At 42.3% G+C, this 21211-nt stretch overlaps 2 protein-coding genes across 2 annotated transcripts in view; one reads left to right on the top strand and one right to left on the bottom strand.

The window, feature by feature from the left end:
• The window catches only part of HAPLN4 (hyaluronan and proteoglycan link protein 4), a 135953-nt gene that overhangs the window by 81386 nt on the left and 33356 nt on the right, over positions 1-21211 (top strand). The window lies entirely within an intron of this gene.
• MAU2 (MAU2 sister chromatid cohesion factor) lies at positions 1111-21170 on the bottom strand. Its single transcript, XM_049809109.1, has 19 exons — positions 20742-21170; positions 20595-20612; positions 20265-20330; positions 19487-19582; positions 17722-17816; positions 17151-17178; positions 15931-16086; positions 15229-15375; positions 14668-14758; positions 13875-13978; positions 12770-12847; positions 12126-12191; positions 11751-11834; positions 10718-10767; positions 10394-10471; positions 9817-9928; positions 9124-9214; positions 7260-7387; positions 1111-5763 (listed from the first exon to the last, which is right to left on the bottom strand). Exons 1-19 carry the CDS (start codon positions 21168-21170, stop codon positions 5689-5691), a joined length of 1992 nt encoding a protein of 663 aa, XP_049665066.1. The 3' UTR covers positions 1111-5688.

The raw sequence follows: 21211 nt of genomic DNA, 5'->3' as shown, positions 1-21211 counted from the left end.
GATCTGTTAGGCAAGTACCAAACTTTTGTACCTCTTGCTAATGTATTTTGGATGCATTTCACATGGAGTTTTGCCACTAGGTACATCCTCTGCAAGGAGCTGGTTCACAGGAGATTCCAGAGTCGGCCCCGACAGCAGATGAACAAGGCAGAATGGAGAGGAGAAGGTGACGATAGCTCAGTTTATGCCAGATGCAGTATTTTTCTGAGGAAGGAACTGCACATAACCAGGGTAAGGAGACTGGAGCATCAGCATAGCTGAGTCTTCTTTTCAACAGAAAGGAAGGTGCCATTGGGGTTAAAATTTTCATATAGTGAGTAACTTGTTGGAACAGAACCTACTCGGCTTCTATGATGAAATTCAAGGGACTAGCTTAGCAGCTCAGATGACGTTTTGGAAAGGGACAGTATGCAGCAAGTTTTCAAGTTTTCAGTTTCTTCAAAGTTTTACTTGCAGACAAATAAATTCAGCAGTTTTCTTCCTTTTAAATTGAAGCTCAAAATGTAAAAATACCTGTCAGAGCCATTCAAATTTGGGGATAAAAAGACAAAAAAAAGCAATCTTCCATTAAACCAGATCCCATTTGTGAAGATCAAGTGTAGTCGGCATCCTTCTCGACTGCACAACTGCAGTGAAAAATACTTCTGTCCTATACCAAATCAGAAGAATTCCAGGTATTTGACCAATCCACAGAAGTCTTGTTTTATCCCAGACACCTGCCGGGGTTCCAGCCATCTCCAGAGCAGGTTCACAGCCACCTCCAGCATGCTAAGGCGAGCAGTCAGGTGGACATTTTCAAGCAGGAAATTCTGGTTCTCGTTCCAGGCAGGAGCCTTCAGCCCGACTGCAGGCAGAGCAGCGATCTATCCCTGCTCCCCACGTGCCCCCCGGCACCCCTCCGCAGGCAGCCGCAGTGCTCTGTTCATGCACCAACTAGCACGCACCGTCTGTGGCTCCCTGCCCTCCTGTCCCACAGCCAGGACAGGGCCTTAAACAACTTCTAACGCTGGGCTGGGCGATGGGGTAAGTCACTGTTGCCACATAAAATGCTTCCTTTGTAGCCAGGATTGCCTGCAGCTCAACTAAAGGAATTAGTATTCTACAAACTGCTAGAAGAAGTAAAATTAAACTTTATTTAAAAATTCTTCTAATATAGAAAACGAGAGGAAACAAAGGCAACAAAGGAATGCCCCCGGTTCCATCTCATTACATGAGTTACTGTATTTACAGCTTCAGGAAGGAGCACTGGCGGAAGGTACACGTCCTGCTACTTATGGAGAACTACAAACACTTAACAATACATTGTACAAACCTGACATAACATTTAAAGGTTCACTGCGGGAAACAATTAAATACACTTGCTAAGACAGACAGTAGAAGAGCACAGACAGGTGTTATTTCATCCTGATTTCTCCAAGTGTTCTGTACAGCCTAAACTACCGACATGATTTCCTTCTCACTCACTCACCACCACTGTGGCAAGAACTGCCGTACATTACGGAAACGGGTTTATTCAGCATCATTTGGAGAGGTCAGTAATCTCAAAAATAAAATGGGACATTACTGAACTCCTATCATCATTTTACTTGCTGGAGAATTTGGAAAAAACTGAATAAAATTAAAGCAGTGAAGTAACACAGAATATGTTGTGCTGAACTCCATGTGTCCACAGGCAGCATAGCAACTTAAGGCCCTAACATTTTATCAATGTCAATTTTTGCTCGTGGTGTCACAGTGAGTGCACATATGGGATGACAGGGGATGAAGTTCATGATTTTTATTTTATTTTAAATTCCCCAGCCGTCAGATTGATCTAGATTTCCTGTGTGCATGGGCCTTTCTGATGTTCATACTGTAGGAAATGAAACACAACAGGCAAACACTTCTTCAGACTGCATTCTCTATACATATATAAGTTTTTACACTATCTACAAAACAGTGATTAGATGCTTCTGCGTAAGTTCTTGCTACTCATTTAAAAATACTAGAGAAAAAACTGTACAGTTCTCTAAATTACATCTTTAGAAGAATAATTTTTTTAGAAGTTCATAAAAGACTTCATGTTTGTTTCTATAGAGAATTAAATGATTGGACAAGAAAGATTAGAAATATGTTGTTCAAATCAAGTTAGACAGACCAAGCACTTAACAGAACATTATCTGTAAACTGTAAACTTCTAGTTTTCTGTTCAACTTTACATAGGCATTTGAAAATTAGGAAGAACTTCAGTTATGAGGTCCTTGTTTTAATCTCTGCTACATACAAAAGATACTGAAAAGCAAAAACTATTAAATAATTTAATATACAAGTGTAGTTAAAAAGCACTGTACATTGTAACAAATGTACATTGAATTTTAGAGATAGAAAATCACCAAGTTATTTTCAAATTTACATGATTTTTTTTAAATTCTGTGATGGGAAGAGGACTCTGGAAATGGAGCAGAGTTCTGGACTCCACAGGGCTGTGGGTGAGTGTGGCCGAGTGCTGTTCTGCACAAAAGCAAAGCCCAGGTGAAGCTGGCTTGTCACAGACAGGGAAATCCCAGGTTGTTCCTCCTGACACCGCAAGTTCAGCTACCAGGTTTAGCAAATGGTTCCTATTAAAACCTGAGCTCACTTACATCACAGGCAAGCAGGCAGCCTTTCCCTCAAGTACTTCCTTTCCTCCCGAGAACAGACCGGCAAGGGATTTGAACTGCAAAGCAGCCTGGTTCGCACACAAGTACCGACAAACGAGAAACCAGAAAATTGCCACTGCAGATTGCTCTCCCGCAACAGTCTTCAGCTCTGCAGGTCCCCCAGCAGCAAGGTAAGGTCAGGAGATGCAGCTACGTGAGCAGGCACTGGGAGACATCTCGCTGCAAAATTATTTTCTTAAACTCAGCCCAAACCACAGCTCTCTAGAGTTGGGATTTTTTAATATTGCCTTATAGAAGCAGCACTTTTTTAGCCAACATTTAAAGCAATTTATTATAGTTGAGATGGGCATGTCATCAGTTAAATAACAGCCTCAGACAGGATAGCAAGAGACAAGGAAGAGAATGCTTGGGTTACCTGAATGGGACTCTAGCAGATTTTAAAGTATGTCTTTTTCAGTTAAGAGTCACTCAGCTGTGAAGAGCACTGTCAAGAAAATGGCCATTGTGTTTAATTGCTTAAAAACAGGTAGAGAGTTCTTGCAACCCAGTGACTTGAAGAGGGAACAGACAAAGAGAGATACTGCTTCCCATACACCCAAAAAAGGGAAAGACTGAAAAACAGTCTGTGGGATATCGATATTCCCAACGTAGGATTTGCCTGATCATTCCTGATCAAAATCTAAGCACATGACAGCTGTTGAGCTTTGGAAGTTGTTCCAACAGATGCCTGCAGCACAGCCAAACTGTCTTAGACCAACAAGCAGAGCAAGCGTGAACCCATCTCCTCTCGCCATGAACCAGGGCCACAAGGGCAGCGCGCGCCCACCGAGGTGCTGGCACGGAGACGGGCTCCTGCCCCTGGTGCTGCGAGCCTGGCAGCTTCCATGGGAATGCCGCAGCAGGCCAGCTGTCAGCTCTGCAATTCAAAGCCTTTGAGGGGACAGGAGACCACGAGAGCTGGGTGGCAGACACAGAACAATCTCAATGAGCAAGCGACGCAGAACAGGGTCCATCTGCATGGATTGTCCCCTCCAGATAGCCGGTATGCTAACTCACTAATTCTTCCCTGTTTTTTGAGTTCTAAAGGAGACTTCAAACAGCACTGAATTTTTTTCTTGGAAACCCAGTAATTAGACTCTCTCCCTATACCAATATTGAGACCATGTTTTCCCTGTTGGAGATTTAACAAGGCCTAAAATGTACATTGCTTCTGCAAGAGTAAATGTCTCAGAACAGGATCTAAATAGGCATCGTGTGTCCAGCAGGAGAAATATAAAAATCCTAATTTGGTAATTGGACAAGCACTTGTCCCCTCAGCATCATTCAGCAGTGAAAATTGAGGGGTTTGACTTACAAAAAGCAAGTGTCTCTGTGAGCTGTTGCTACACAGGGGACAAGACTTTTTGAGAAAGAATGACCCATTGCAGGGGGTTGGACTAGATGATCTTCAAGGTCCCTTCCAACCCAAACCATTCTATGCTTAAAGACAGATTTCACAGTATTCCTTCTACAATAAAAGTTCTAAAGGTTTGGGGGTCAAATATTTCACCTAAAATATTTTCCTCCTCCCTCAGAAAAAGAAGCAACCACAGAAAGCCCTACACAAGCAATTTTTCTGGCAGATTCCTTTTCCCTCCCCCTTTTAAGCTGGGAGATAAATATGCAGAGCTACCAAGAGAGAAAAACATTTTATTCAACCCTGTGAACCTCACAAGCTTTACATGGCACTATGACGGACTGGCATGGATCCTTGCTGTAAAGCTGCTGATGCTTCACAGAATTAACAACTCTTATACTGTTTTCTGCAGAACAAACTTGGGCCTCGTCTGTCCTGTTTTGAGACAGCTGCAGAGGCACAGGCAAGTGCAGTGAGAATTCACAGCTGAAGAGTTCAAAAAACTGAGATAGAACAGGAAAGCTAACAGAAAAGTTTGGAAACATTAAGTTTTTGCCAAAGGCAAGACTATAGTTTAGTTTTTATCATAAGCCTCTGGCTTATACTGGATCTGGGTTTTAACCACCTACTTTAACTCTGACTTCAATCACTTGTAAAAATCATTAAGGCACAGATGGCTGCCTTCCCTTGGTGAGGCTGCAGTAGAGAGGCAAAACACTATTTCCCAGTTGCTTGGCCAAAGCAGGGACTAGACAGGAGGACAAGAACTTTCCTCCTTCCGTAGAAATCACGACAACGTAGCAGAGATGGAGAGAGCTGTGGTTCTGCCTTACCCTGTGCAGGGCTGGACATCAATGCAGGGAGAGAGAAGGAAGACCCTCATAGGGACAAAGTGGTGGTACATTGTCACACGCTCAGGAATCTGGGAGGTGAAACCTGCTCCTCTTGACAACAGCACCTGTCTGCTCTGCTCAGCCTGGAGGCCACCCCGAGGATGCTAACACGCCCCCCAGCTGCAAACACCCTGCCCGTCAGAACTCGGATCTCACCGATCTCATCCATACCTTCACCGCAAGGCTAAAAACAGCGCTGGCAACGACTTGCAGACAATGAGAAGGAAAAAATATTACCTCAGAAACTAAATTTAGAACTTGGGGCACCCTACAATCAATCGTGATTTAATCCAATTATTCCCAGGAGTGGAAGGGTGCAGAAAACATTAAAACTAGCATGCGTCGTACTTCAGGGAAGGTTGAAGTATTTAGAATACAATTGGTATTCAAAACTGCATGAGTCCTCTTCATTTTCTGTGACAATTTTTAAAAAGTAGGTATCTAACAATTTAAGGAACAAGTGTCCTTTGGACTAAACCTTAATTCTCAGTAAGAGGAAAGCAGATTAAAACCAGTAGGTATATACACACTAGCTGTATATTCACACACATTATGTAAAAGCAGCTTAAAATGCCCTTCTCACTTTGCAAGTCTATGAAATGTACGTTGTCTTTATGCAATCTGTTTCCTACAAGGCCCTCACTAGAAGAGGAATTTGCTGCCTTTTCTTTGAAGAAAAGATTTTGCATGAATTTCTTCTCCTTTTTTGGCATTTTTTTTTTTTTCTTTTTAAACACACTGTCCTGATAGTTATGCTTTTTCACAGGAGACTGGCCAGGCTGGTGGTGGGTCCGTTCTGTGCCTGGAACTGTACAGGAGGTGGTCCATCTGTCCACTGAAAGATAACAAACAGCATGAAAATCCCACAGCCGCTGCCTGGGGAGGGGAGGAATGGCAGTGAGGCCAGAGGAAGGAGCTTGCCCTACAGAGGTTTACTACCTTGAGATAATTAAAGATTTCATCAGGAGAAGTTGCGTATCAGGTTTGACTTTGTTTTACATGTGTGGAGCTCCTGTCCCTTGAACAGTATTTCTTTCAAAGCCAGTCCACATGCCTGTCATTCCAAACCTAGCTGACTCCTGTGCTGAATCCAGGGTCAATGGCAATCAAGGGAAAGCATTTCCTGCTCTTACAGGTAAATGCCTGACCATCCAAACACTGTGACTAGCACAAATGAGGGACCTAACTTGAGATACTGTTTGAGCCCATTATGCACTGCAACTATAGTGTTCCCAGAGCAAGTTAAGCCTCTGGTTCTCACTCATTTAATTACTAAAGTATTTTCCTCTAACATTAGTCAAAATCTTCTAAAACAAGCAGATTTAATATTTGTTTCCTAATACTCTTCCTTCTCCAGATTTTCAATGAAGCATAAATTATGCAAAAGCCAGCAATGGCAAGCAAAGAAAGGGGAGGTGGGAGAGCTGGCTCACATCTCTGGGCCTGGCCCATGGACTGCGCTCCCTGATGGAGGCAGGCACCTGGCCGTGGGGGTTTCTCAACACAGGTTGCATCCCGAACGCTTTCATTCTCGCAAGTCTCAGGATCCCTCTGTGAGCTAAGCCAACAAATAGCATCTTCCTATTGGCCTTCTCCCCCAACTCCTTTCTTCTCCCCCAAAGGGAATGCTGGGAAAAAGATGTCAAGTTCCTCACATCTTACATTCCCATTTGGACATTATTTCAGTCTAGAACAGTAAATTATCTTATGCCGTTGCTGAGTTGCAGCTTAGGAAACCATTCTGTATTTTTAAAACAGTATTAAGAGTGTTTCTGACAGGAAGGACATCAATATTTGCAGTCCAAAGTTGCTCCTTAAGGCAATGGCTATGCAGACATCAAGTGGTATATTAACTGGAAATTCAGATTTATAGATAAATCGAAAAAAACCAATCCACCCTTAGGAATGCTGAAGTATCAGTAGAAACTGTACTTTTAGCAGTATACAACACAACATTCCCCAGAACAAGGCAGACTGGGTGACCTAAACATTAAAATTAAGCCTGAGAACATAGTAAGTTTCTTTCAAAAGTAATAGTTGTCACCAAAATGAAGTGGCTACTGGCTACAAAAGCCATTTAAAAATAAAAAAGTTCTGGTGTACCAAGAAAACACTTCTAAGAAACAAAGACTGTACCCACCAAATAATCTTTATAAGAGTTAACAAACTGACTCACATTTCCTTTTCCTGTTATCAATCCAGTTTAAGTACTAAGAATTAGACTGAATTTTGACAGAAATGTGCTCAGCAGAAGAAAGGAATAGCAAAGGAAAGCAAAGCACATTGTTTTGCCTCAGAAACAGTCGTAACTGCAAGATTAAGATTGCTTACCGTGATTAGATTGTGTTCTGGAAGACTACATGCTTCAATGTGGTCCTGCAGGAGCTGCTGCGAGAAGTTTTGATGCATCTGTGCTGCCTCGTGCGCATCCATGGCATTTCCACAGGCTTTGTTCAGGTCTGAAAGACAAGAGCATCGCGTGCTCACCAAGAAACATTCTTTGTACTTGCTTTCAACTGACCATCTCTCTTATCTGAAAAGACTGTTCCCTATATTTCATTAATCCAATAATTGATTTACAGCCAATATGCCAAAGTCATAGCACCGCTGAATGAAAACCCCTTAAGAGAAGCAGGGGCATATGGGGAACCCGAAGCCTTCCCTTTTCCAATAGCATTGGCAGTGCACATTGCAAGATTTGGTGTTATTTTAGTTTCCAACTACTCAAAATAATATTACAGTAGCTCTAAAAGGAGGAAGCAAACTTCTCATGCCAATAGCCCCTGTGCAGTTTGCATTTTGTCTTTTTAGTTTCCAGCACCATCTAGCGGGAGCAGGAAAGACTCACGGGTTTCTCACTGCATCTCCAGGATTCAGCAACACGGGTTTCAGAAGTCAATCAACATTTTTATTTTTTGGTGAATCCTTGCTTTTGGGGGACTACAGAAGCCTCCTGCTTTGCATACACCGGAAGCAGATCCTAGCATCTCGTTTTCTGTGAGGTTTACTCACAGGTATTAGCTCAGTCAGATTTAAGACTTGTAACCTACTAAGAATTACACAATTTCAGCTATAAATTACAAGCAGCACAGTGTGGCAGGGGCTGAGGCACTGCACCTCCTATCAATGAACATGTGGTTATGTATTGTTATTCCTCATCAAGCACCTCTTCTTCAAGAGTAGGTCATTAGTTCTATAGAGGAAGCTCTTAGGAAAAATCAAAGCAGAACGGAAACTGCCTCTTGCTGTTCCCAGGCTAGTGGATATGACCGGAGGCAACAGCAACTGAACATGGGGTGGTGTTTCATCTACAGCGGATTCATCATTGTACTATTGGCATGTTTTGTATGTGAACTACCACTTGGAAATGAATAAGAAAAGTATTTCAATTGCCCGGAAGCGGTTTTGTAGAAAAGGCAACAGTAAAGCAGAAAATAAGTCTGGCCCACAGTGCTCAATGCAGAACACCATGCTTATAGTAAACATGACAATTTAATATAAATTGAAGCTGCGGGGTAAGTTCTTGGAAAAAGGGTAGAGTTACTGCTTTAGTTTCTAGTGAGAGCAAATCAATTGCAGCATTAATGTTGACGGTCTGCCAAGAAGCTAGTCAATATTTGAACAAAGCATCCCAGGGCCTGTGTAAGTCAGATTAAACAATATTTATGTATGAAGTGATATAATAGTCTCTTATATTTATTAAAGCCCGTACACAGAAGCAAAGCCTAAGTGAAACTTAATCAAATGTTTACTACATTTGGAACCACAGCCAAAGAGAAGCAGAGCAGCAGCAGAATAGATGCTACAGGGGAGTGAACTGGAGCCCGTTCCAAAGGGTCACCAGTTCAGCTGTTTATATCAAAAACTGTCATCCAGCAACAGCAGGAGAAACCCAACTGCTGCCTTGCACCCGTCACAGGGGGATGCTGGAGCTTTACAGGGCCTTCTCACCCCAGGCATCTTACAGCCCACCCCAGAAAAACAACTGGAATATCTGACAGCAGTGCCAGAGCTGCAGATCAGTAACTGGCAGAACCACCTCACACTTCCAGCAGTATTTTATAAACCCAAGCAGTCTTTCATTTAGTCTGTCAGCGAGGGCTGGCATTGGCATACATCCCCATACTCAGTTCCCAGCTCGTAGCAATGGGCTCTCTGCCGCTTTTTTTAAGTACAAGACCTGTTCCTAACTTACCTCTCAACAGAGCTGAGGACCACAGCTGCACAGACATATCTGGTATCTTGCTTGCAAGCTGCATGGCTGGTACTACCATATTATTACTTTCCTGGTGAAGAGCAGATATCAAAATAAAGTGGGTATTTATTTTTTTCCCCCTTGCGAATACACGTTACATAGAGATGTTAAATTTGTGACGCAAAATTTGTCTACTTTAATTGCTGCCATGTTCTAGCTAACAAGTCAAAGTGCTTAATGGGACAATAACCCAAACACATCGTATCTAAAACTGTCTGGAATTTTGCTGTGTCCTAGGGATTACGGCATCTATGCTGTGCAAAATAGAAATATTCCACACATTCTGGCATATGGTAAGAATCAAGGAGCTCGTACCCACAATTCCTTCCAAAACAATCCAGTTGAATGATGTTATTTGTCCTTTATTCAGCTCCTTTTTTTCAAGTGATTTCAGGCATTATAGGAACACACACTTTTATAACAGACTTCAAACACTACTACTTTGTTAAGTGTTATTAAACATGCAAATTACAGCTACAGAATTATGTAAGTCAATAAGCTGCCAACTTTTAGTGGGACACCAATAAACAAGCATTCTTAAAATAAGATTAATTTCACAAAGTGTCCTGGTTTTCTTTGGCAAATGACAAGTCAAACATTTACACGGTAACACTAAAGACAGTGAAGGCTTACCCTGTGATTCCCTAACACATAGAATATATGACCCAGGAGTACGAGAGAACATGCTGTTAATCGATTCAAGTCTTCTGCATTTGACATTTTCAGTGTCTCTCGCAAAAATCGCCTACCAAAACAGAGCAAAAATAAAGTGTTTTAAAAAATCTACTTTCCCTACAATATGTAAGAAGCATCATTAAGAACTGAATCAATCCACATGGCAAATATTAGCACTTGGGAATAAATGTGTGCTGCAGGTGACCTTAAACAAAGCACTTAATTCCCAAACCTCACTTTTCATCTAGCAAAAATGACTATAATACAGGTCCTCCTTTGAAAAGCTTTTGTTTCACATGTGCCACTGCCGAACACTGCACAAGTATTATTATTAGCATTCAGAACTAAAGAGATCTAAACCAAACAGCTTCCTGGTATTTTCCCCTAAGTAATAAACAGAAGGCTGACTAAATCCACAGGGAGAAGAGCTAGCAGGTTTGAAAGCAAGGCCTCAGGGTTTTAATTTTTCTCTTAAAAAGCTTGATTTAGTTTCTCCTTTTTTCCCCACCTTCCAAGTGCACCGATTTATACTCACTTTGCCTCATTGTATCTTCCTTGAAAGAAGGAGAACAGACCTCGGATGTAGAAAGCCGCTGCTCGAAGACAGTGAGAGCTATGGACAAAGTAACGCATTGAAATCTAGGCATTGTGCAGTGATTACATGCATTACAGACAGATTTCTAGGAATTTGCCCAATAATCAAATCTCCAAACAAAACTTTATGTTTAACCTGTGGTCAGAACTTCTGCCTTGAAAAGAAGTTTACTATTTTGTTTTCTTTTAAAAAAAGCCTGCTACAAATCCACTATTACCACCACTACTGCAACATCAGCATGTAGATAGTTTCTGGAATTCTCACCTCACAGGAAAATTATGGTCTGGATTTATCCTTTCCAATAAGCTGTAAAGCTACAAAGTGGGAGGGGAAAAGAAAGATAGTCAGCGTTTCTCACATATATATACAGCCTCAAATACTGACAGCAAGTGCACATCAAATCAAAATGGAGCAAGTCACCACAAACACACTCAAGTTTACTTGTACTGGTTAGGTCATAGCAAAACCATTCCAATATTAGGAGTTTTCATGCCCATTTTGATCCCAAGATCAAGTTTTATACAAAATAGGCTGAGACTTCATAGAACTTCCTATGCAACATCAATATTTCCTCAGAAAACTTTTAGCTGTCATTATCTGAGCTGTTCAAGACCCAAATGAATGCTGTATCAGATACGCTATTTAACTGAAAACAGAAATCAACTAAGCAAAAAAAAAAAAAAGATCAACTTTATAAATTGTTTTGCTCTCTAAGCTTTTTAACAAAGTACTGTATGCTTGGTGAAAAAAGTTCATTTACAGCCTCTACACAAGAAATCTGCAAGCACATCTCTGAAACGTTACTACTGAGGGATCAGACACATCACTGAAAGAGTGCACACAGCTAAATTTTTGTATTAATACGGCTCCAGGCACACCACTGAAGCAAAATCAACACACACATGCACATACCTATTTCTGGATGTTTAGTTAAACCTTGCTAGGTTTTATGTAATCTAATAAAACCCCTAAGCAGATGGAAACTGAAGCGAACAAGTTGAATGAGTCAAGATGACATAGTTAATCACACACTTCACATTGGGAAGCTTGCCCTCCCAGTGCTGTAAAAATTCGGTGTACAATCCAGAATACTCTGCTTCAGTGGTTTGCAGCTCGGCCAGCTGATGCCACTGGTTCTTTACTGTTAATTGACACTACCCTGATGAAGGAGTTGCCTGGCTGCCAGACAAGGTACCACTTTGCAAAAATGCTCAGAAAAAAGAATAATCCAAGCACAGTAGCAGTTTTCTCTCCAGTAAATTTCTGAATTTAGAATGACAGTCAGAAACCAGCTTACCTCTTGATGCCGGTTGCCTTCCCTGATGTACACACTGGCTAAGTTTGTCACAATAAATGCCCACAGTTCTTGATGTGTAGTGAGCTAAAATAAACACAATACCAACAGCACAGTCAAATACTTCAGCATCTAACCCAGAATTTGCTCACCCCATATAAATCACAGATTTGGTGCCTGATATTTTGCTATTAATAAATCTTCCTGACCTGAACTGTGATCAGCATAGAAGAAAAAAAAAAGAACGCACGCAACTAATATAGATGATCTCCAGCTTTCCCTTCCATCCTGAACTGTTCAGTGACCCACACAACAATTGCAACAAGCCCATTTCCACACTGAACATCCACAGTAAATAGTCTGGGAAGAAAATCTTACCCTCAGTGCTGTAGTAAATTGTGCTTCTGCATTGTCCATGCAATTAACAGAAATGCAGTAGAGCCCCTGTAGAAGACATGATATTTCTAAGGTAATGCATAATACAGCAAGCCAAGAACACAAAGAAGAAAGGCACACACAAAACCACAGAAATCTCAGGATATTGACAGGAAAGAAGGTAACCAACAAGTCTTAGTTTTGCTTGGTTCTGGGAAAAATAAGCAATTTCTACACAAAGTCCTTCAAAATAGTATGCTCCTGTAAAAAATGCCCCATTTATCTAAGAAAAGCCTCCTGATTTCTTATAATACTCAAACAACAATGCTACATAAATTCTTCCCCTCACACAGTTCCCACAACATACCCTCTCAAATGTGTACAGGATAAATCTTGTGCATTTGCCTTGCATACTAACTACCATGCTACACATCACTTATTTTAAAAAGGGATTTAAGCCTTTGACAGCCTTAAATAACACTGGGTGCAAGTCCCCACAGCAGGACTGGCAATCAGTAACACAGACCCCATTATTCCACATGAAATCTTGCTGTCTGCCTCACTACCTTCTCCTTAGTTCCTGGTGATGAGTCTCAGGTAAGGTCTTCCGAAGAGTCAAAAGCTTACCGCTAATCATAGACACTTACTAATAGAGTGTGCAGCTGGGCAGCATGATTAGAAAACAGCCTGGGAGACTGCTGGCAGAGCTGACAGACTTGTGAAATCTGTTAGGAAAAAAGTTAACTTTAAGATACTTTTTCTCCATTTCACTTTATGCTCTAAACCCATCTACTTACATCATATATGTCATGCAGTACATTTACAGCGATTGGTTCAAGAATCCCAAGTCATGCTCCTAGGTAAAAGCGGAGGCTAGACTTGCCTCAAGGTACACACGCTGCTCCATGCACACTCGTCCCACACAGACGCACACTCAAAGTGGTTTTGAATTATTTGCTTTGCAGCAGCTCCACCATATGGTGGCACCACCTGCAAACCAAGTCACAGATCTCTTCTGACACGCTCAGAATTTGAGTTGGCACGCAACAGAAAAACTGGAATCAAAATCTTCCACGGGTTATGTGCTTGTGATGAGTTTTATGAGCCAGAACCAATGACTATTCTTTTAGCAGGCTAAATTTCCCCCCACCCCCTGAGTACATCCATGAGAAGGCTGACAGCAGAGGTTGAGATGATACAACAGTAAGTCCTATAAATAAGGGATGGGTGAAAAGGATTTAAAAATGACTGTGAAAATGGAAAAAAGCACAGTTCTTTTTTGCATTAAGTAACACTGTCCCTCTCTTCTTTCCCCTCAAACTGTGCAAGAGAAGGAAAGGACAGAAAGGCAGGGAACCTTAAAAACTGAGAAAAACTTGGACAAGACAGGAACACCTAAGAGGAAGAGTTAAGAGCCACTCTCAGTCATGTATCTGAAGGAAAAGACACCAGAGTCAGGCTGCAACGTACAATCAGGAAGGTGTCAGTTGTAGACGCCGATCAATTATTGTTGACTCCATGAGCAACTCCAAAGTGTTCTTAAATAAAAATATTTAAGAGGAGGCTAATTCCACAGCTTCAGAGTTGCGGTATCCTGAGCATCATCGGGCCTGACTATATCTGTTAGTAGTTTAGCACTGCTGGAACCCCCATCTGAGCCCAACTATCTTGCTCAAAACTGAAATTCCCGTGTTTTAAAAGCTATCACTGCATACATTCACAACCAGGGAAATTATGATACACCATTTTTACCTCCTGCAACGCCGTGGCTTTGTGTCCCGTGACAAGCCGACACATGATAATGTGTTCCAACAAAATAACTTGGAATGATGACAAGATAGGACTGCAGTCCAACACTGAAAAGGGAACAAAAGTAATTCAGTACGTGAAGTTAAGACAAAATTAACATCCTAACCACACAGCCTCCCCCCACACCTAGCCAGCTTCCTCAGTTGAAGGTGGTTCAGCAAGACTTCAATACAAAGACTCCTTTGTGGAAATCTAGAGAGAGATGTCTTTGGCTGGACCACCTGGTGTCAGAAGAGTCATCATACTGCCCAGCTCCTCTTCCATATGCCACAGTAAAGATGGCACAGGTTTAAAAAAAAACAACACAAAACAATCAACAAACAAACAAAAAACCCCAAACCCACCAAAACCATGATGCCTGAACTGTCAGGAGGGGGAGTCTGAGCACCACTTAAGGAAAAACTCCTTGGGAACACATGTTCATTTTAGAGAATCAAAAGCTTGGATAACCAAATACATGGACAATCAGAAAGGCAGCATGAAAATACATGTATTTACAGCCCCATTTACCAAGTTAGAATAACCCCCCCAAAACCAAGATTTCTGTACCAAAAGTAACTATCCAGTGTTAAAACAGAGCAAAGTTCTTAGACACTGCAGAAACAGACTGACAGCAGGCTGTCCCAGTGAGCTAAATAAGGTTGCTGTGGTTTTGTTTGTTTGTTTGTTTAAATTTAAATTAGCAACAAGTAATGGAATCTTGCAGCATCAGCTAACTGATAATCCTTATCCTTACTTTTTAGCTTCTCTAGCTGCATGAGCGCTTTGTCTGTATACTTCTGAGCCTTCTCCAGGTACCCTGCTTGCATGGAATGCATCACTGTCACCTGCCAGAAAACACAGGAAAGATTACAGAAAACTACCTTTGCAAAGAGGAAAGGTCTAGGAGTTCACACAACTCCTCTGCTACCAGCTTTTTAAAATAAATTTTGACATCATTCAGGAGTATAATCGTATTTGAGAAGTGGGGCAATTAGTTTCAGGAATTTGAAGTCAGGACTGTTACTCTGTTGGTAAAAATAAGCCAACATAGCTCTACTTCGTATGAGTTAATCTGATTCTATTTGGCTTGGATATTAATAAAGTTACATTCCAGTTTCCAGACTTCTTGCACAGTCTCTTCAAACACTGACATCACTGAAAGCAATAGTCTCACAGATGCTGTGGCAGAATTAAACTGCCAGTGTAACGTAAAGCAGCATATGGTCTGCAGAATATATCGCTGCTGGCTCCAAGCAATTTTTAACCAATTCCTCATTAATTAGCAATATACATTAAGTAAAAAAGAGCTTCTCACCAAGTAGACAAGCACACACATGTGTTCCTTGGGCAGCCAGTGAAAGAGATCAGCAGGGTTGCTGGGCAGAATTTCATCATCGTGCAGCGTGGATATGGTCTGGATGCACTGCTGAAGCTGTTTCAGGCATGGCTTCACACTTTTCACCTGCAAAAGATGATCCACATCAGACATAGCTGCTGCAGCCCAGATGCTTAAACATTTACTTAGTTGGGAAAACTTGCCAGGCAATAAATAATCCCTACATTCAGGAAATAAGTTCATGCATAAATCTAGCATTGCAAACAACACTAGCATGACAGAACAGTGACTACTTCAGGCCCGCTCCAGGATTAACAACAATCACCCCTTCATATTTGCATATACGACCAACAGATGCTCAAAATTTTTTTCAAAATTATACACAAAGCCTGTTATCTCCACCAACATAATATGGAAGCAAGACTGGCCGCCATGGTTATAAGCGTATCACAGTTAACCTTTCCTTGGGGAAGAAGAAATGAATTAATTTCTTCACTCATCTCATTTGTGATTAAAATCTATAGAAGTTAAGTTTCATTAACAAAAAGCATAGCACAGCAAAACAAACAAACAAACAATAATCCCCCAAAATCACCTCAGTGTAACAATTAGCTACTTTTGAGGCAGTACTTTTTCCCCAGTTCTCACATGGCAACTATAAGAAGCACAACTCACACTTACCTGCCCAGCGTCCAGGTAATGCGTGACCTGCAGGACTAAGAAGAATACACGTAACGACTCTTTCTGGATGGGGTTTCCTTGCCAGTTTTCAACTATCTGCCCGCAAAGAGTAAGGAGAGGGTGCACTTCCTGCAGTTTTCGTTCCATTAGAAGGAGCTATAATTTAGAAAAAAAAATAATCATTATTTTTGTGCTAACCAGTAAACACTCCAAGAGCTTCAGTAGAACCCCAGGTACAATGATTTATTTAAAACAAAAACAGATTCAAAGACATCTTATTGCAAGAGCACCAGCCTTTTCACATGACCAGATTTTTCATCCCTAATTACAAGGGCTCCAGTGACAATCTGCAGCTATCCTTTATCCTTTCAGAAAATTATTTATCATAATTAATAAAGGAGAAAAAAGCCAAACCTATTCACAAGAATTTCACCAGAATTCCGCAGACTTAAGGCTTATCCCAGGTATATTTTTATACTGTGCTTGCTTACATGAACAAAACAAAATACATAAAGCAAATAAGCACGCACGATACCTTAAAACAAATGGCCTATGTTCAGGCAGGTTACATTTTATTGCTCTGTAACTTGCATTACACTAGTGTCCTGGTTTTGGCTGGGATAGAGTTACTTTTCCTTCTAGTAGCTGGTATAGTGTTACATTTTGGATTCAGTGTGAGAATAATGTAGATAACACACCGATGTTTTCAGTTGTTGCTAAGTAGCGTTTATATTAAGTCAAGGATTTGTCAGCTTCTCATGCCCAGCCAGCAAGAACCTGGGAGGGGACACAGCCAGGACAGCTGACCCAAATTGGGCAAAGGGATATTCCATACCATGTGATGTCACACCCAGTATATAAACTGGGGGGAGTTGGCCAGGAGAGGGGAATCACTGCTCAGGAGCTAACTGGGCATCAGCCAGCAAATAGTGACCAATTGCATTGTGCACCACTTGTTTTCTATATTCCAATTATTTTATTATTATTATTGTCATTTTATTATTGTTATTATCATTATTATTTTCCTCCTTTCCATTCTATTAAACTGTTCTTATCTCAACCCACAAGTTTTACTTTTTTTTCCCCCTGATTCTCTCCCCCATCTCACTGGGTGAGGGGGGAGTGAGTGAGCAGCTGCACAGTGCTTAGTTGCTGGCTGGGGTTAAACCACAACTAGTTAAACAAGTAAATAGTTTATTTTAGAAATACATACAACTTACCATCCCCTTGCTTAGCAGAAACAGTGCTCTGAAATGAAACAAAATGATGTCATGCTCAGAAAAAAGTTACCCAAACCACAACTATATAAATAAATCCTGAGGGGAAAAAAAAAAAAATCTGTTCTTCTCCCCCTCAAAGATAATAGACAAGAGAGTACTAAGGAACCTGCCGCAGAAAGCACATTTAAAAACTAGATGGAACAGTTCAATCATAGCCCCAGGAATCAAAATCCCAGCCTCTCAGGTTTGTAGACAAGCTTTGGACAGTTCCAGTTACAATAGCTTCTAAGGCCAAACCAGGCTACTGCGAAAACTTTTGCTGAATAAGACAATAAACAAAGTTCAGTTTGAAAAAAGACTCTGCAGAGCTTAGTGGACATTATTGGTTTTAACAGAAAAAGGAAAGAACTGGAGAAACTCTCAGATCTAAGAGAATACTCAGAAATACTGGTTTGCCTTTAAAACCCATGTAGCAATCACACCTCTACATAAAACCAGAATATCTCGAAATAAAAAGTAGATGAAACCAAAATATTTTCTGAGAGAAGGGAAAAAAGTCCAGGGAACTCACCTGGTATACTCTGATCCTACCACCCGAGCATATTCTGCTCCAACTCCGAGAAGGTCACATGCAGATACTAAGTCTTTTTCAAGTGTATGTAGTTGCTGAAATAAAAAAAGGCCACAAGAGTTTGGCATTTTCTTTGTGAAACTCATTTGCAGTTTTTAAAGATGTAATTACTCCTGTGCTTTACACATGACAAGGTCTAAACTGGTACTTGTTAAATTTATCATCTGATTTTAGACACATTTTCCAGGAACACCTGGCATTCTCTAAAAAAAAAAAGTCTGTAACATTTCAAAGAAAATGTCTCAGCCCAGTTTCATACCACGCAAAGCTGTTATAACTCATTAAGATCACGTGCAGATCAGATCCCAACAGCTCCAATATAACCGTGGACCGTTACATTGGAGTAATGGGAATAACAGTGTGTTTTCCAGCAAGAAGAGCAGAGAAAGTCTGCAAGGTATGTTTCAGGTGACAGGGAGAAGATGATGCAGCTGCCAGAGCACCTCTCACTCCCTCCTGCCTGCCAACTTTTGAACTTTCTCCAAACTCAGGTAGAAAGCCACACAGTTGTAGCAGAACAGGCACCAAGGCAATGAGAGACACAGGCCTCTGTGGTCAAGCAAAAGCCAGAAAGGAAATACCATACAGAAGAGAAATCAGCAAAGAATGTCAAGCTTCGAGGGAAGGATCCTATTCAGAGGGAGGCACTGAGAAAAACACTTAAGCTTCTTCTGAGTACTTAGGCATTAACTCATTGCAAAGTAAACATTTGTCCTTTAATCGATAGCAAAGTAAGTCTCTCCCCAGTTCACTGTTCCTAAACTACACAAAGGAGCTTGGCAATTCCTTTTCAACAAAGTTGGTCTGCTTGTTTAAGCTCATCAGGAAGGGGGAAAAGACAAGTACAGGTGACTATTAAGACAGTCTTCAAAGATAAAATTGCTTCCTAACTAGCTCTCTGCTGCAGAGTACCTGTAAAGAGCAATTAACTCCCTCAACTCTCAAGTTAAACACCTTGAGCCTCTTTAGGAACAGAGAAGGGGCATAACCTGGAAAAATAGGGGGTCATTCAGCAATAATCTGCTCTTCCCACTGATCACTTAACTTTCTGGATATGCTCCCTGGCCTAATGCACTGGATCACTGAAGAAAATCAGCGCTTTTAAGAGTAGTTACACAGCTGAAGTAAAGACTGTAACAAATCTTAAACACTTCAGATTCCAACATGCACCACTTTATTCCTAGAAGCGAAGACGGTCTCACCTGTGCAGCTGAAGCCACACTTATGAGCATATTACAGAACAGGAAGAGTAACATTGCTTGGAGGCCTTTGCACCACCTGCTTTTCCCATCCCAGTTCTGCTCTGCGTGCTAATCAGGTTGAAAATAATCAAACGAACACTTCACATTGGCAAATTCCAATTCCAGCAGGCTTTAAGAAAACATTTGCCCTTCCTGCAAGCCATACGGTGGATTTTATTTTGCTCCACCTCTAAAGTTGTGTGTTACTAGTGCCCACGGGATGATCCTTGCTGCTTTCTTCCCCATCTGCCTTCAGCAGGTAAAAAGTGAGCCTTGACCCAATCCACAGTTTACTAATATATCATTACTTTATAGCATGAACTTTTGTTTTGTCTCTCCATTAACAGCAATGATGGGTTGGTAAGGCATCCAAACTCTTTTTAAGAGGGATACAGCTGTTTTCTAACCATTTTTACCAATCACAGTGCTACAGTATAACATGGTTATCAATATAAATCACTTACTGCAAGTTGAAAAAGCAATCTACAGTGCCAGTAGGGAGTCTGCTGTGAAATCTGAATGGCTTTGCGTAACAGAGGTTTTGCTGTATCCACTGAATTCTGAAACAGAAACATGCACAACATAAAAAACCAGGCTACTGGGAACTTCATCACTAACAATAACAACTTTTAAACTAGTTGTATTCTGTGTTGATCCCCCATTAAAGTCTCACAGGTCAGGAACCTTAAAACATGAAAAGCAACAAAACCAAGTATTTAACACACAGGCCCACACATCTACACTTGACTGAAACTCTGTTCAAGAGTATTAGCTATTTAACTTCTTTGGCCGCTATTCTAATGTGCGCTTTTTTCCTGCACGTGAGAGAAAAAGCAAACAATTTCTCTAGAGAAAGTAAAGACTAGTTAGGGCTCTTCCGGAGAAAAAGAATAAAAATAGCTTAGGAACACAACAAAAGCCTGAGGAAAGGCATCCACTTCCCTCCCTCCCCCCCAAATCAGTTTGTCTTTGTCCAAATGAGGGCTAAAGAAATAGTTTGGCCAAGTAAACTTCCTTTGCTGTGGAAGACCTGCATTGCAATTCCATCAGGAACTTTCACGATAAGAAAGGCCAAGAGTCTTTCATGCTTACACCTTAGTACTCTACATTTACATTGCAGCGGACCTCTAAAAATTTCACAAATCCTATTACTAATGGCGATAACTACTCCAAGACCAAAGACACGCAAATTAAATGCAGCAGGACAACCGACAACACCTGAAGTAGTCTCAGTGCACTCACCTCCTGACAATACAGTTCAGACAGAAGGCTGGCTGCCTCAAACTTAACATCTTCAAACTGGGGAATCTAGCAGCATCAGAGTTAAGTAAACATTAAACACTGTCTGGAAAACAGCAACAGCCCGACGTCCAAAAACCCTTAACAGAACATACGTGTTACGAAAGCGGCTCCCAACCACGGAATTAGATTAAAAACACCAGCTAAATCCCCATCCCCAGGACCAGGCTCTCTCTCAGCAGAGGTGTTTTGTTATCAAAGCCCCCTGCTGCAGGAGCAAGGTGGCCAGGCAGCGACGCTCCTCGCCCAGACGGACAGCCAGGAAAAGGATACTTGCTGGGATATCAACCACTGCAAGAGAAGACAGGGGGTTAGTCTGCAGCCACCACAGGCCAGCCCCACTGACAGGGCCCCCTCACCAACCCTCCCCCTCCTCCTCCTCCTCCTCCTCCTCCACACATACACCCCCCCAGGGCTCACCGCCTTCTCCAGGTGCCCGCGGGCCTGGTCGCCGTTGCGGGTGTGGTGGTAGAGGACGGAGCCGAGCTGAAGGTGGGTGCGGGCCTCCATGCGGGCCGGGGGCTTGCGGGGCAGCACGGCCTGCAGGCAGTGCACGCAGAGCCGCACCTTGGGCGGGCTGGACGTACGGAAGTGTTCGGCCAGGCCCAGCAACGCCAGGTACCACGACTCCCCACCGGCCGCGCCGCCGCCCGACCCCGACCCCGCTGCGGGCCCAGCACCTCCGCCGCCACCTCCTCCTCCGCCGGCCCCCCCGCTGCCTCCGCCGCCCGCCTCCCCGGAACCCGCCGCGCCGCCCGCCGCCGGCTGCGGCTGCTGCTGAGGCGGCGGTTGTTGCTGAGGGGCCGCGCCGGCCGCCGAGCCCGACGCGCCCGCCGCCACCGCCGCCATCTCAGGGCCGCCGCGACAACACGGGCGGGAGGGGAGGGGCG

The sequence above is a fragment of the Accipiter gentilis genome, chromosome 8, assembly GCF_929443795.1.
Source record: "Accipiter gentilis chromosome 8, bAccGen1.1, whole genome shotgun sequence".
NCBI classification, from domain to species: Eukaryota; Metazoa; Chordata; class Aves; order Accipitriformes; family Accipitridae; genus Astur; species Astur gentilis.
The sequence above is the reverse complement of the archived record's forward strand: the minus strand, read 5'-3'. Positions and strand labels throughout refer to the sequence as shown.